The following is a 14738-nucleotide window of genomic DNA, read 5'->3' as shown; positions in this document are numbered from 1 at the left end:
TATGTGTGTATGTGCATTTGTGTATTGTGTGCTTGTGTGTATGTGTATATATGTGAGTGTGCATTTGTGTGTGTGCATGTGTGTGTACATGTGTATGTGTCTATGCATGTGTGTCTGTATGTGTGTGTGTCTGTGTGTCTATGTGTGTGTGTCTCCCTCTCTGTGTGTATGTGTGTATGTGCATTTGTGTATGTGTGTGCTTGTGTGTATGTGTGTGTATGTGAGTGTTCATTTGTGTATGTGTGAGCATGTGTGTCTGTATGTGTAAATATGCATGTGTCTATGCATGTGTGTCTATATGTGTGCATCTTTATGTGAGTGTGTGTGTGTATGTATGTGTCTATGCATGTGTGTCTGTATGTGTACATCTGTATGTGAGTGTGTGTGTCTGTGTGTCTATGTGTGTGTCTCCCTCTGTGTGTGTGTGTGTGCGTGTGTGTGTGTGTGTGTGTGTGTGTGTGTGTGTAGAGTTGGCTATCTCCTTCCACTATGGATTTGGGGATCAGATTCAAGTGAGAGGTTTGCATGGCAGGCACTTTTGACTGCTAAGCCATGTCACTAATCCCTTAAAGTTTCTTTAATATAATGTTTCTATTTCTAATTCCCCCAACCCTGATTTAGCATGAATGCACACATATGCTTGCTTGTGTTCGTGCACACGCGCACGCGCACGCGCGCGCGCGCACACACACACACACACACACACACATTCAAATGATAACAGACCATTAGCTGATGCAACACTTCCAGAATAGCTTTGAGAGGTGAAGTTTCGTGTCGAAACATGGTGCATGACTGCTTTTCAGATAAGCAGGTCCAAAGGGCACATCCTACTGGGTTCCCTGACCTATGCTGTGCTTGTGTTAGAGACTGGCATCATTTCAAAAACCAAAGGTGTATCTGATTCGTCAGGGGACACAGTCAAAGTCTGCCTCTTCTACAGCAGCCCATAATACCTGACAGGGCTCTCTGTGGAGCTCTGAGCAGAGGTGTCTGTTGTGAGAACAGAGCCAGAGGGAGAGGCAGTGCAGAGCCATGAACCTCATCCTGGAACTTCTCCTTCTGGTGGGCATCATCATCTACTCCTACCTGGAGTCACTGGTAATGTTCTTCATTCCCCGGAGAAGGAAATCTGTGGCCGGACAGACAGTTCTCATCACGGGGGCCGGACATGGAATAGGCAGGCTGACTGCGTATGAATTTGCAAAGCAGAAAAGCAGACTGGTTCTATGGGATATCAATAAGGTAATAACAGGTGTTTCTGACAATCTTTTAAAGTCACAAAATAACAAGGCATATGTTTCTCTAGTGACTTGACTTAGTGCTGGCTTTTCTCTGTGTTTTCCTTTCTCTAAGTTTTAATAAACCCCCGAGTCCTTTCTGGATCCCTTCGACAGGTGAACAAGATGGAACCAATGAACTGGAGAACTAAACCTGGGGTGGGGGGGTCATCTTGTTTGACTGGTTGGTTGTCTGGTTGTTTCTACCGTGGTGTACAACTTGATAACAAGAGATGCAGGAGTCAGAGAGCTTCCCAGCTGCTGAAATTAGGCAAGCCACATAACTTACCTCTACTGCAATTAAAAACAAAACAAAAACAAAAACAAAAAGCCTCTACCATTGGGATAAAATCTCAGAGGGAGACAAAACCTACAGGTAGTCATTGCCAGCAACCAAATTGGCCAATATGCAGTTTATTAAAGCTAGGGGTGACTTTTATACTTTTAGATTTTCATTTATTCCGTTATTCATTTGTCCCTTTCTGTGATAGACTGAAGCTGGGTCTTAGTACCGCCCACTGAGCCACAGTACCTTAGCACATGCCAGGCAAGCACTCTATCACCGAGCAACCGCTCAGGTTTGTACACATTTAAGGGATTCTCAAAACAAACAAACAAACACATGAAGAACTTACAGCAGAAACCCATGGTACCTCCACTCACACTCCAGCAATATTAAAATACTTACATCTGACCTTTGGCAGAAATTTTAAAAAAAAAGAAAAGACTTGGCAGATCCTGAGCAAGAAGAGTTAAGAATAATACTTAAGTGCTTAGCATGGCCTGGTGCACGCAGCACTGCATATGGAAATGTCTACACCCATGCTAGGCTTTCACTGGGACTTTTACAAGGTTGATGACCTCTGTTTATTTATAAATACTCTTAACTACCCTTAAGTCTGAAAGTGTTGACGTCCTGTGTCACTTTCTCCTAAACATGCACATTCCCGCAAGGTCATGACAAGATGTGCCACAACAACAAACGGTCTCTGAGATTGTGATCTTTGAAGAACTGGACTGGGGATGTAGCCCAGCCGAACAGCAATTATCTAGCATATACAAACGAGATATTAGATCCAGCTGTGGCTGGGTGTGAGCCTCAGCATACGAGGAAACCACAAACCTCTGCTGTCACGTACCAGATACAGCGGCTCAGACTAGGGAGACCCCGGGTGTTTGTTTTTGTTTTTGTTGAAAAGCAGAGTTTCCAAAGCTTTCCTTGGGGTTTTGCTTGGCTTCAGGTAACCCTCTGTCGTGTTCTTTGCCATCTGCCGTTAACACCATTTTTCCCAGCCTTCAGAACGCTCTCGAACGTAAGAAGCTAAATCCACGTTGGTTCGTTTTGAGCAGTGAAGAATCCCGAGGCGCACCATGCATCTTTGCTTAGCAGATACGGGCGTTTGTGGGCAAGATGAGCTAACACGGTACTTGGAGATGGTTCTGAGATTATTAAATCCTGCAGAGGTCCCAGGCAGTCTTCTTGGAGTTGAGAAAACTGAGTCAGCTGTTCTCAGTCCCTCGTAAAAAAATATAAACGAGAATGAGAATACACCATGAAGAGGCTTCATGGGTCTTCAGATCACCTCCCAAGTGTGCATGGTGGGAAGACATCAGTACTTAGTAGACTTCCTTTAATTTGAAAACTTTCAGACACAGAAAGAGTAAATCTAGAAAGAGGTCACATTAAAGATGACTTCCACTTTTTTTTTTCCCCTGTGCCTGAAAACTGAGTAACTCAACCTTGTAAATCTCTCTTTGAATTCTTGAACTTCATGATTAAACACTTAAGACATCAAATGATTGACTGAAAAGCTACAAGTGTAACTCTGGTTTCCCTATTCACTGAGGGGCCAGCTAGCTTTCCATCAAAGCTGGCTCCTTTTCCTTAAAAGGTGAGAAGCAAGGCCACAGCGAAGCCCCCCCCCCCCAGCTTTAAAAACAGCGGCGGAGAGGTGCAACACAGCTGTTAGGAAGGGAGTTCAGCAGTGGAGAGGGAGGTGCAGTGGGAAGGTAACAGGATAAAATAATAAGAGCATCCACGTGTATGCAAGGAATGAAAAGCAAATTTAAGAAGAATACAATGACACAATAGCAAAACCATGGACCCAGCCTAGGTGCCCACCCATAGACATGGGTTGGAAAATGTGGTTTCACACACAGGACATCGCTCAGTCTTTTGGAAGAATGAGATCGTTCCGTTTGCTGGACAGTGGGGAAAACTGGAGGTCACAACGTTAGGTGAAAAGGGAGTCAGATTCACAAAGGGAAGGATCAGTGTGGGGGTGGGGGTGGGGTGGGTAATGGTCACTCTGCTCTGGTCCCAGCACTGGAAGAACCAAGGCAAGGAGGTTGCTGCAAGTTAGAACCCAGCCCTGGTTACCCTTGAAATTATAGCAAGAGACAAAAGAAGGTAGGGGAAGACAGCAAGCATGGGCTGTCACGCCTCGTGTGTGGGAATGCCATCATGCACGGAACATACTAGTTTGTACATTAATAAAAAAGGACACGGGGATTAGCAACAGGCAGAGGCATTGACATCCCAGAAGGTGTTTCCTGTGTAAAAGTGACAAAGAGCTACATTCTGCCATGTTCCAGATTAATTATAAGGCTGGACGGTTTGTAATTTATTAGCCTCTATCACTCATACACCATACTAGGTTTCACCGTAAGTTTTCATAGACGTGTTTATTCTGATCGGATTCACTGTTCACCCATCATTATCTCTGGTCCCTCCCACTCTTGCTGACCCCCCTTTTTAACCGTCTCCTTGTGCTTTCATGTGTGTGAGCTAATAACTTTAATTGCTAACTTGAGCTTGGAGGAGGGATTGTTACAGGAGTAGGGACAGCTTGCTAGTAGCTGTGCTACTTGAAGAAAGTAACCCTGATGTAACGTTTGTTCAGTCAAATCTTTTGCTTGTGCTACTGAAGAAAGTGACACTGATATATTGTTTCTTCTTCAGTCAAATCTTTGCTTGATGCTCTGGCTACTGCCTCTCTCTACAGCTCTCACGTCTGTATGAGGCTAGTGAGGAGGGCAACTGGGCCGTCTGACAGTAAGCAGCCTTCCTTGGTGGAAGTGAAGCAACGTTAGTGGAAAACTCTCCTACCCAGACCACAGCTCTATTCCACAGCCCCTCTCGGGCCTATGCTCTCTGCGGCAGTCCACCCCAAGTCTGTGTGAAGACTGTGTTGGTTTTGTAGTGACACCTTAATCCTCCATAGGTCTGTTCTTTTTTCTTTTTTCTTTTTTTTTTTTTTATGGTTTTTCAAGACAGGGTTTCTCTGTGTAGCCTTGGCTGTCCTGGAACTCACTCTGTAGACCAGGCTGGCCTCGAACTCAGAAATCTGCCTGCCTCTGCCTCCCGAGGTCTGTTCTTTAAGACTCCTATTGTTGCTTTGTGGTTTAGCCAAGATAGGGAAATGCAAAGGGGCCGGAGGGAGGAAACCAGGATAAGTCAAACCCACCATCCACTCAGGGACAGCCCTGATGGCTACACTATTGCCATCCCAGTGTGCACAAGAAAGAGTTTCTTCCTGGGTGTCCTCACTCTTCATCACAGAGGACTGGGGACAACCATCAGAGGAAAAAGTATGATTTTAAAAAAGAATTTGAACCCCATAATATTCCCCATAAAATCAATAGGTGTCAAAACTTGGAAAGAATCTGGTCTAAAACAAGAGAGAACACACACACACACACACACACACACACACACACCACATTAGGACAATCACAGGTAAGAGGCTTCTGAATTTAGGCTAAAAATAAGCTGTCTCCATATCTTGGAGGAATTGTGTGCAATTCTCACCTTAGTGAGATTTCTATCATTAGCACTTGGCCTTTTCTCCTCCAGAGCTTCAGAAGAATAAATACTCAGTCAAGACTGTCACGTGTAGTAAGTTACAGTTTCCTCGTGGAAGCTTTTCTCAGATAAGATTCTCTCCTAGCATCAGCAAGGGTGAATCCAAGTTGTGAGAAACCATCATTCTAGTGTCACTCTAGACAGCTGCTCAGCACTCTACTTCCGGCAATGGGTGATACCCCGCAACTGTGTGGACCAGTCTTCCTTGTCCTCCGTGCTCAGACATCCCTGACACTGAGGAGCAGCATCTTCGAGCACTTATGGGATGCCCTTCATGCTACCACAGCATCACTCTAGACAAATCACCTACAGGCACGCCCAGGACAAGATGCGAAGCTGCAAAAGCCTTAACCGGAAGGGTTTGTTTCTCTTTGGCTCCGCGGCTGCTTTGGCAGTATAATTAGTCAACGCAGTTAGATAATGAATTCACATAACGAGGCTTATTGGACAAGGATCCAAAAGTCTTTTAAAGAGTCTGATCTTTTCTCAAATTTTTGCCTCCCCCACCTTCCTCCCACCCCTGCCCCCGCCCCGCCCAGCGTGGTGTTGAGGAAACCGCAGACAAATGCAGGAAACTGGGGGCCGTCGTGCACGTGTTCGTGGTGGACTGCAGCAACCGGGCCGAGATTTACAACTCTGTGGATCAGGTGAGAACCCGAGTGCAGATGTCTGCACATAACCATACGCATCAGCTGACACTGAGCTGTGAAACGAAAAGGTTGTCTAGGGAAGCTTGACTTCTGATAGATGCTCGGTCAAGCTGCTGTGTGACTGAAGGAGGACAAATAGAACTTTCTTGGTATTAATATCCACTCAGCTCTGGCCTCTGTCAGTGTTTCATATTCTGAGTCAAATCTGTTGTGACTAAAAAGTTCTGGCCCAGAGGAAACGATAGATGATTTATCAGCAGAAAATGTTATCCCTTTTCTAACTTTTTTAAAATTAGATTTTGTTCTGCTTTTTCTTTAACTTATTTCCTCTGAGATTTTATTGGTTTGTGTATAATCTAGTCTTTTATGAAAAACATAGTTAATGACTTTTTAAACATTTTTGTTTTATTTACTGCATCGTGTGTGTGTGTGTGTGTGTGTGTGTGTGTGTGTGTGTGTGTGTGTGCCGGTTGCGCATGGGGAGTGGGTGGGTACACACACACCCCACAATGTGTATGTGGAATTTAGATGACAAATTTTGAAAGCAGGTCTCTCCTTCCATGATGGTGATCCTGGGGCTTGTCAGGTCTGGCAAAAACAGAAGAGGAGGAGGAGGTGGTGGTGAAGAAGGAGGAGGGGGAGGGGGAGAAGAAAATGCCTTTACCCTCTGATCTGTCTCCCCTCCCCACTTACCCACTCTTTAAATAAGTAAACATTGAGTGCTTTCAAAAAAACCAAACGCTCCGATAAACTACTGCCTTCTTTAATCTGAATTAATTTTTAAAAATCCCACTAGCCTCACTATAGATAAGCAAATAATAACTTGGGAGGTTTGGCTCAGACAAAGATCACGTGGCCAGTGGGTAGCAAAACCAAGATTAATTACTTAACACTTTAAAAAATCTTATCAGAACTTAAGTATTATTTACCAGCACAAACATTAATTCTTTTTATTTAAGTTCATAAGCTTTCACACTACCTATCACATATTGGGCACAGAATTTAAGATTTTAACCAAAACAATTTTGCCCTACCTCATGACAGATTTCCCTTCCTGTCACTGCTTGAGCTGGTTCTTTCACGCCTGAACTCTGAGAGTGCACTGGAATAACAAAACCTAGATGGCACAGTGACCAAGCTAGCTGTCACCAAAGTCAGTGAGCAAAGACAGAAACTGCATCATAAAGCTGTTCTTTATTCTCGGACGACAGATTGATATCTTAGATGTCTGTCTTCCATGTCATCCCACTCTGTGATGTCTGTGCGACTCTCCTTATCATCCCTTGGACCACTCCCTCCTTTTGTGTTATTGGGCTCAGGCATTCCTTGGAGTTGAGTTGGCCTAGTTTCTGCTGGTATCAACCTTAGACTCCTGGGATGGCTAGGGGCAGGGTGTGGAGTGGTTAGCTCAGACCACACAGTGTGGAATTGCTAAGCTATAAATAGTGTGTATGCTCTGGTTTCTTTTTACGTGGTGGAGTATATATCCTTATAATACAGAATATAAAAATGCCTCTATCCATCTGCCCCCTATCAATATGAGCTTTGTGAGAATGACCTACCCTGTGTGTGCATTCTCTGTATTTTAAAAGGTAAAGAGAGAAGTAGGTGATGTCGAGATCGTGGTAAACAACGCCGGGGCAATATACCCAGCAGACCTTCTTAGTGCCAAGGATGAGGAAATCACCAAGACCTTTGAGGTCAACATCCTCGGACATTTTTGGGTGAGTAAGTCAGAAACATTTCTGGGTGTGTGTATATCTGACATCTCTTCGGTACAAGAAACTCATTGAGTTCACAATATTTTCCGGAGGAGGTGTTTTTGTTTTTGTTTCCTAAGATTTATTTATTTATTTTATGTATGTGAGTATACTGTAGCTATCTTCAGACACACCAGAAGAGGGCATCCGATCTCATTACAGATGGTTGTGAGCCACCATGAGGTTGCTGGGAATTGAACTCAGTACCTCTGGAAGCACTCTTAACCACTGAGCCATCTCTCCAGCCTTGTTTTTTGTTTTGTAAGTCAGGAATCTTGTAATGTGTTTGAGTAGAAGAGCCACAGGTCTCTGGCAGCAGGGTTCAGAGTTCAAGGAGACACAGGACACCCAAAAGAGAGAGCCATTTGGTTTATTTTGTCAAACAAAATCTAACATAGGGCCTGATGAGTAACAGACCTACAAAAATAAATTAATTAATAAATAAATTGATTGATTAAAAATATTTGTAAAGGTTTGCTGGTATTTCCTCTGTACATCTTTTCACTATTTTAGAGGAAATGTATGCTGCATATATCGGTCTGCATCTTCCTTTCTTTTTTTTTAAGATTTATTTATTATTATAATTAAGTACATTGTAGCTGTCTTCAAATGTACCAGAAGAGGGTGTCTCATTATGGGTGGTTGTGAGCCACCATGTGGTTGCTGGGATTTGAACTCAGGACCTTCGGTAGAACAGTCAGTGCTCTTACCCACTGAGCCATCTCGCCATCCCCACATCTTCCTTTCCTAGGTGTTTAGAGCTGAAAAAACATAGAACAACCACTTAGATCTATGCAGGAATTGGGGACACTTTGGGTTAGGCTCTGAGATAAGTAGACATTTTGACATAACATTATCATCTACCAAGTTCCTGCCTGAGAACTTCACAATTGAGTTACCAATAGGGGAAAAAGAAAATCTCAAAATGTTTTACTGCAGCTCACAAGTTTGCGTTGAACTATATTGATAGCTAATCTCGGTCATAAGCAGCCTATGGGCTGTAGGATGAGCATACCTATTAAATCTGTGGAATTCTGGAGTGTAGAGAGATGAATCTGAATCCTTATTATTGGGTGTTTGTGAGAAACTGAAGCTCTTCTTAGCCCGTTGGAGGGAGCATTTGTATGAATTAATACCATGGGGCCTCGATATTACTATAGCACCTGGAGCAAACCTGGATTTGAAGAGCATCCTTCATCAGCCCCTCATGAACAAGCTAACGTGACAGTCACACAACAGAGACCCTATATACTAGTTCTCTTATAATTAATAGGAAATTACAACTATGTCACAAAATAAAAGGTAGAGGTTTAGAGAACCAGGAGCCCCCATTACCTCCATACAGATCTGCAGGCAGGGCTGATAGGGGGATGGGCTTGGCAATCTGGGCTCTAGGAATTTACATAGAATTTGAAGAGTGGGTCTGTAAAATTCTCATAAAATGTTCTGATATTTCCCACTGTACAGTGAGGCTTTTGTTTCCTATAATGTATCCTATAATGTATACTGTTACAAGAGAGAGATTTGGGTCTGCTCCCTATGCACGGCGGCTGTGGGCCAGGATAGAACTTCAACCACTTTGATGTGAGTACAGATTCCTATTCTTCAAATTGAAGCCAAGAACTTGTAAAATGGTAAATCATCCTCCAGTTCCCGCACTGGCCGATCTCTCCCTGGACAATATTGCTCAGAGCTCAGCAGCACCAGGCTTGCCTGGCATGCACAAAGTCCTCTGGTTAATTCCTAGCACTGCGAAAAATAACAATGTTGCTTATGTGGCAAATTCAGGAAGGAGCTACTTAATTAATTCCTGCTGGAGGGAAGAAGGGGTAGGCTCACCAGTTAGCACAGGTCCTCAGCACAATCTAGGGGACACTTTGAGTACTGCCCCACACCATCACAGTTACTCTCCCTTTCTGTCACTGTGTGGAAGGACCCTCAGTGTCTTGCAAGTGTGTAATTTCCAATACGTCCTCCTCTGCTATGGTGGAGGCATTGGAAATGAAAAAGCCTGGCCCGGAATCTGCCTAACACCTGTGTTGTTGTTTGTTTTCCTTTGACATGGACCTTAAGATCATAAAAGCACTCCTTCCATCGATGCTGAGAAGAAACTCTGGCCACATTGTCACAGTGGCTTCAGTGTGCGGCCACGGAGTGATTCCTTATCTCATCCCTTATTGGTAGGTGTCCCTTGCTTACAGCGCTGTGCATTTCTGCTTATTAGTTTGGGGATTATTTATAGGGATTATTATAATTAGTATATTTATGTGTTTATAAATATATATTATAATTTTATAAATATATTCATATATTATTTAACTAAATAATTATAGGGATTAGTTATAGGAAATAATTAGGGATTATTAGTTTTTAGGCCTCAATGCCCACAGCCTAGTAATTTGGACATAGAGAATTTACATAGTACATTAGAATAACATTTTTGGTTTTTTTTGTTGTTGTTGTTTTTTGTTTTTTGTTTTTTTGAGACAGGGTTTCTCTGTATAGCCCTGGCTATCCTGGAATTTACTCTGTAGACCAGGCTGACCTCAAATAGGAGAACTTTTAAATGACGTCTAAAACAAGGAAACTGGCTCTAATTTTCTTTAGATTGTTTTAGGGTTCTGAAAACTCCCCCATAGAGTATGTTTCCATTATATCCTAGAATGAGTAGATGTTGAGACAAGAAACACATCAGAGTGGGAAGCAAAGTGCCCAGAAGCTAACAGGAGCACAGAGGTCTAGTGTGGCCTATATGCATGCATGTGTGAGAGAAGAAATCGGAGCAGCCCTGCCTCCCCAGGAGATGCACACATTGCACACCGTGTCCCGGGGACACAGACACACTCGCATCTACAGCACATCCCTGCGAAGTCTGCTATTGCTTTCTTACTTCCCTACTGCTATATGGTGATCTCAGAAACAATTTTACCAAGATCTGTAGATGTAGCAGATGCATGTGTTGTTTCTTTATAGGCATATTCAAAGCTAAACTTGACCATGGACTAACCAAACATGGTCACAGATGAGTTACATTTCAATGTAGTTCAGGTTTCCATTACACACACACACACAACACACACACACACACACACACAGAGGAGAGGAAGACAGAGACAGCAATAACTTCTAACACTGATATTTTTTGTCACCTGGACAAAAAATACAATTAAAACTTATATGGATCCTTGAAGATCTATATATGCATAAGCTATGCATATATGCATATGCATGAGTTGCTATGCATATGCTAATCTATTGAATTCCCAAAGTCAGTCTTATATTTTGTTATCTACATTTTATAATCAGAAAAACAAAAGGACAAAAGGTTAAATGTTGCACATGCAAACATAACCCTACCAACGCCATCTGGAGCCCCTTCACTCCAAATGCCCATGGTGACATTAGGAAACCCATGAGTCTCCCAGTGTCAAGAGAGAAAACATCAACTCTTTAATCAAGAGAGGAGAAATGAGCTCAGCCCCACAAGTTTGTCGATGGTGGTTTCACAGTGTTTTAAGTATCTTTTTCTGACTCACATTTTTCGAGATAAAAACTAATAAAACCTGATTAAGAAGCACTTGGAAGGTTGCCTGGAACATAGAAAAGGTCACACATACAGTGAGAAACATTAAGCCTATCTGTAAAGTGGTCCTTTTGCTATCTTTGCTAGTTAGAAGTTAGAAACAGGGACTTGGTGGTTAGCAATGGTTGAAGGCATGCTTACCATGCGCCAATCCCCAAGTTCAATCCCCAGCACCCTAAAAGAAAACAAACAAACAAACAAACAAACAAAACCAGGTATTTTGCATGCTCAGAATTCTGCTTACTACATAAGAAAATAAAACCGAATGGTCATTTGCTCTCTCAGAAAAACTCGAGCGGCAGGTGTCAGGTCTGGACACATGAAGCTGCCTTCTCTCAGGCAGCTGAGACTGTCCCCCCCCCCCCCNCCTTTGCTGATGGCTGCTTTTCTCACAGCTCCAGCAAGTTCGCTGCTGTGGGCTTCCACAGAGCACTGACTGCCGAACTGGACACCTTGGGGAAAACCGGTATCAAAACCTCGTGCCTCTGCCCTGTGTTCGTGAATACTGGCTTCACCAAAAACCCGAGCACAAGGTGAGATGGAAGTCAGCCGTGCTGACCTTTAAGCCCTCCCAGACAACGAGCCTTGAGTAGGTCATAGGTACTTAACAAGTATGTCATGATCATTTAAGTAAATCCAGTAGCATGATCTCAACCCCGAGGCTGACACTGAGGTGCCCATGTCAGATGTGGCTCTAAGGCTGGATTGAAGACTCCATTACAAAATTAGGAAGGGGAGAGACAGATCCAGGATAATCTAAAAAGTATTGATTTGTGCTACTGAGTGACGGTTTGCTAGTCCGAATCACAGGCATCTCAATCACACATGAGTCTGTGGAAACCACAGACTATCTCATGGGATTTGGTTCTAACACCCATACAGCCATGCCTAGGCATGCTAACCTTGCTGTGACACCTAAAATCCATTTTTTTTTTTTTGTTTTGTTTTTTTTTTGTTTTTCGAGACAGAGTTTCTCTGTATAGCCCTGGCTGTCCTGAACTCACTTTGTAGACCAGGCTGGCCTCGAACTCAGAAATCTGCCTGCCTCTGCCTCCTGAGTGCTGGGATTAAAGGCGTGCGACACCACGCCCGGCTCTGAAATCCATTTTTATGCTTTGATTTTTCTCTCGTCTTAATTAATGGGCAAGGCTCTAACACTGGATATAGGTTATACGCATTTCTCAATTATACATGGGTGCAACTTTTGAATCAAGAAATGCTCCACTGTCAGCTGTAACAGAACACTCCTTATACAAATCTTAAATTCACATAAAACTGCTCGAGAAGCAAATCTTAAGTACGAGACACCTCAAAACAATTCAGCTCTGTGGATGCCCACATACAACAGGAAGTGTACTCAGACATAGAATATTCTTTTTACATACAGCAGATATTGGAGATCCGGTGTTTCCTTCCTGGCCATTTTGTCCCCTGACTCCTCAGTCCCTCCCCATCTTGTACCTTGTTGTGATTTAATTCTTTTGACCTGGTGAGGTAACAGACAGACCTACTGGACCCAAGAATACAAGAACATGATGACAAGATGTCAGTGAGGGATGTGAGAAGGGGAGAGAGTGGCATTCACGCAGGGAAGCCTGGGACATTTTAAATCCTAATTCTAAATTTGGTGAGGAGACAGGATAATTTCCTTCATTTGTTAATTTAAAACAATATAAATCAAGAGGCTGGGGTTTTACCTCAGTGGCAGAGTATGTGTGGAAGTTCTGGGTTTCGATTCCAGCATCCAAAGGAAGAAATAAAATATAACTGGAAATAAACTCTTTCCCACTTTCCTTCAGGTTATGGCCTGTATTAGAGCCGGAAGAAGTTGCAAGGAGTCTGATCAATGGGATACTTACCAACAAGAAAATGATCTTCGTTCCGTCCTATATCAATATTTCTCTGATCCTGGAAAAGTAAGTACCGTGCGGAACCCTGAAACACTCAAGCACAGGTGTTGGAGATGCTGCTATGGAAACCCCCCATGGCTGCAGTGAAAAGCGCTTTTCACTGTTTTCCGTGTTACTGCCTCACTCATGTGTCTTTGATTCCCCGGTATGGTTTGTGGAATGCTTCTACCGCCTTGGCCAAAATTTTGCTCAAGTCTATTCAATGGAAAGAAAGACAGTCTGAAAACTACAGGGTATGGGCACACTGTAAAGGCTCTGTGTGTGTGTTCACGTGGTGTATGTGGGGGATAGAGGCAAAGCTCTCTGGAACCATCCACCTAGGTTCCTGATTTGGGTTTATTTTCCTTCGTTTCATTTCATTTCATTTCTTTTCTCTTCTTTCCTTTTCTTTCTTTTCTTTTCTCTTCTTTCCTTTTTTCTTTTCTTTTCTCTTCTCTTCTCTTCCTCTCCCCTCCCCCTCCCTCCCTCCCTCTCTTTCCTCTCTCTCTTTCTTCTGATACAATCTCTTATTGAGACCTGGACTCACCAGCTTGGCTAGGATAGAGATGCATCCGGGATCTCCCAGGCCCTCTGTTCCCACCGCACTGGGGTTACAAGTGCTGACGGCTATGCCCGGGTGTTCGCGTGTGTTCTGAAGATTGAACTCAGGTCCTCCTGTGTGTGTGAAAATCTCCCTAAGCCCTTGGGCGCTCAGTTTTGCAGTTCTTTGTGACGGTGTGCATCTCGGATGTTTCATAACCCACTTCCACATGTTTCCATTTCACTTCATTTACAACACAAGAGCCTTATGGTAGAATCACTTCTTTCCATCCCAGGCTTGTGAGCCCCCAAAGACGGCAAAATCCCACAAACCGAATTTTCTCAACACAGCTCAAAACAGGTCTCATTAAAAGTTGGAAAATTGCAAAATTGGCATGTATGTGACCAAGATGCAAAGATGGTTGATTGCTCTGCCTGGGATGGGGACAGTTACCATCTCAGAGCCCTTGCCTCACTGTGACTGATTTGTTACCCTGGCAACAGGGCTTTTTGTTGCTCTTTGCATTTAACTCCTTTTGGAGAGAGAGAGAGTTCTGTGATCAGAAGCAATCTTTGGGCTTGTTGTTCAACAGCCTGAGTAAGCTCTCTCCTTACCTTCTCACATCAGGGTCCCCACCTCTAAGTCTCTTCTCCCACCTTCTGCCCTTTATCCAGGGAAGTAAATGTTGCTTTAGTAAACAGTACCATTGTGATCTGAAATATGGCTTTCTCTGTAGAAAGCGCTCCTCCTGCCTCTTTCACTTCACTCACACCCTTTCCTATTCTGTCAACTCAGACCTAACCCTCTGACATGCTGAGGCATTCAGCCCGTGTAAACCCTTCCTTCCACATCTTGTTATAGACAGACGATGATTTTCTGTATTCATTTCCAGTTGGCCATGTTTAACCGCTGGGCAGCGCAGTACACTAAGAGGCAGTAGCTTTGAAAAGGCTCTTTAGGACTACCCCATTCGGGAATCCATCCCATCATCAGCCACCAAACCTAGATACTAATGCTCATGCCAGCAAGATTCTGCTAAAGGGACCCTGATATTGCGGCCTCTTGTGAGGCTATGCCAGTGCCTGGCAAACACTGAAGTGGACGCTCACAGCCAGCTATTGGATGGAACACAGGGTCCCCAATGGAGGAGCTAGAGAAAGTACCCAAGGA

At 43.6% G+C, this 14738-nt stretch overlaps 1 protein-coding gene across 2 annotated transcripts in view; it reads left to right on the top strand.

Moving 5' to 3' along the window:
• The first annotated feature begins 935 nt into the window (after positions 1-935).
• Positions 936-14738, top strand: part of Hsd17b13 (hydroxysteroid 17-beta dehydrogenase 13) — a 23131-nt gene continuing 9328 nt past the window's right edge. Inside the window, exons 1-6 of one of the 2 annotated variants that reach the window (XM_021211090.2) lie at positions 936-1245; positions 5685-5792; positions 7388-7519; positions 9629-9735; positions 11534-11671; positions 12938-13054. In XM_021211090.2, coding sequence (XP_021066749.1) covers positions 1036-1245; positions 5685-5792; positions 7388-7519; positions 9629-9735; positions 11534-11671; positions 12938-13054 — 812 coding nt within the window. In that variant the 5' untranslated portion in view covers positions 936-1035. The remainder of the gene's footprint in view (positions 1246-5684; positions 5793-7387; positions 7520-9628; positions 9736-11533; positions 11672-12937; positions 13055-14738) is intronic. The other variant, XM_021211091.2, reaches the window with a different exon arrangement.

The sequence above is a fragment of the Mus pahari genome, chromosome 13 (genome assembly GCF_900095145.1).
Source record: "Mus pahari chromosome 13, PAHARI_EIJ_v1.1, whole genome shotgun sequence".
Lineage (NCBI taxonomy): Eukaryota > Metazoa > Chordata > Mammalia > Rodentia > Muridae > Mus > Mus pahari.
This window is presented reverse-complemented; position numbering and strand designations above follow the sequence as displayed.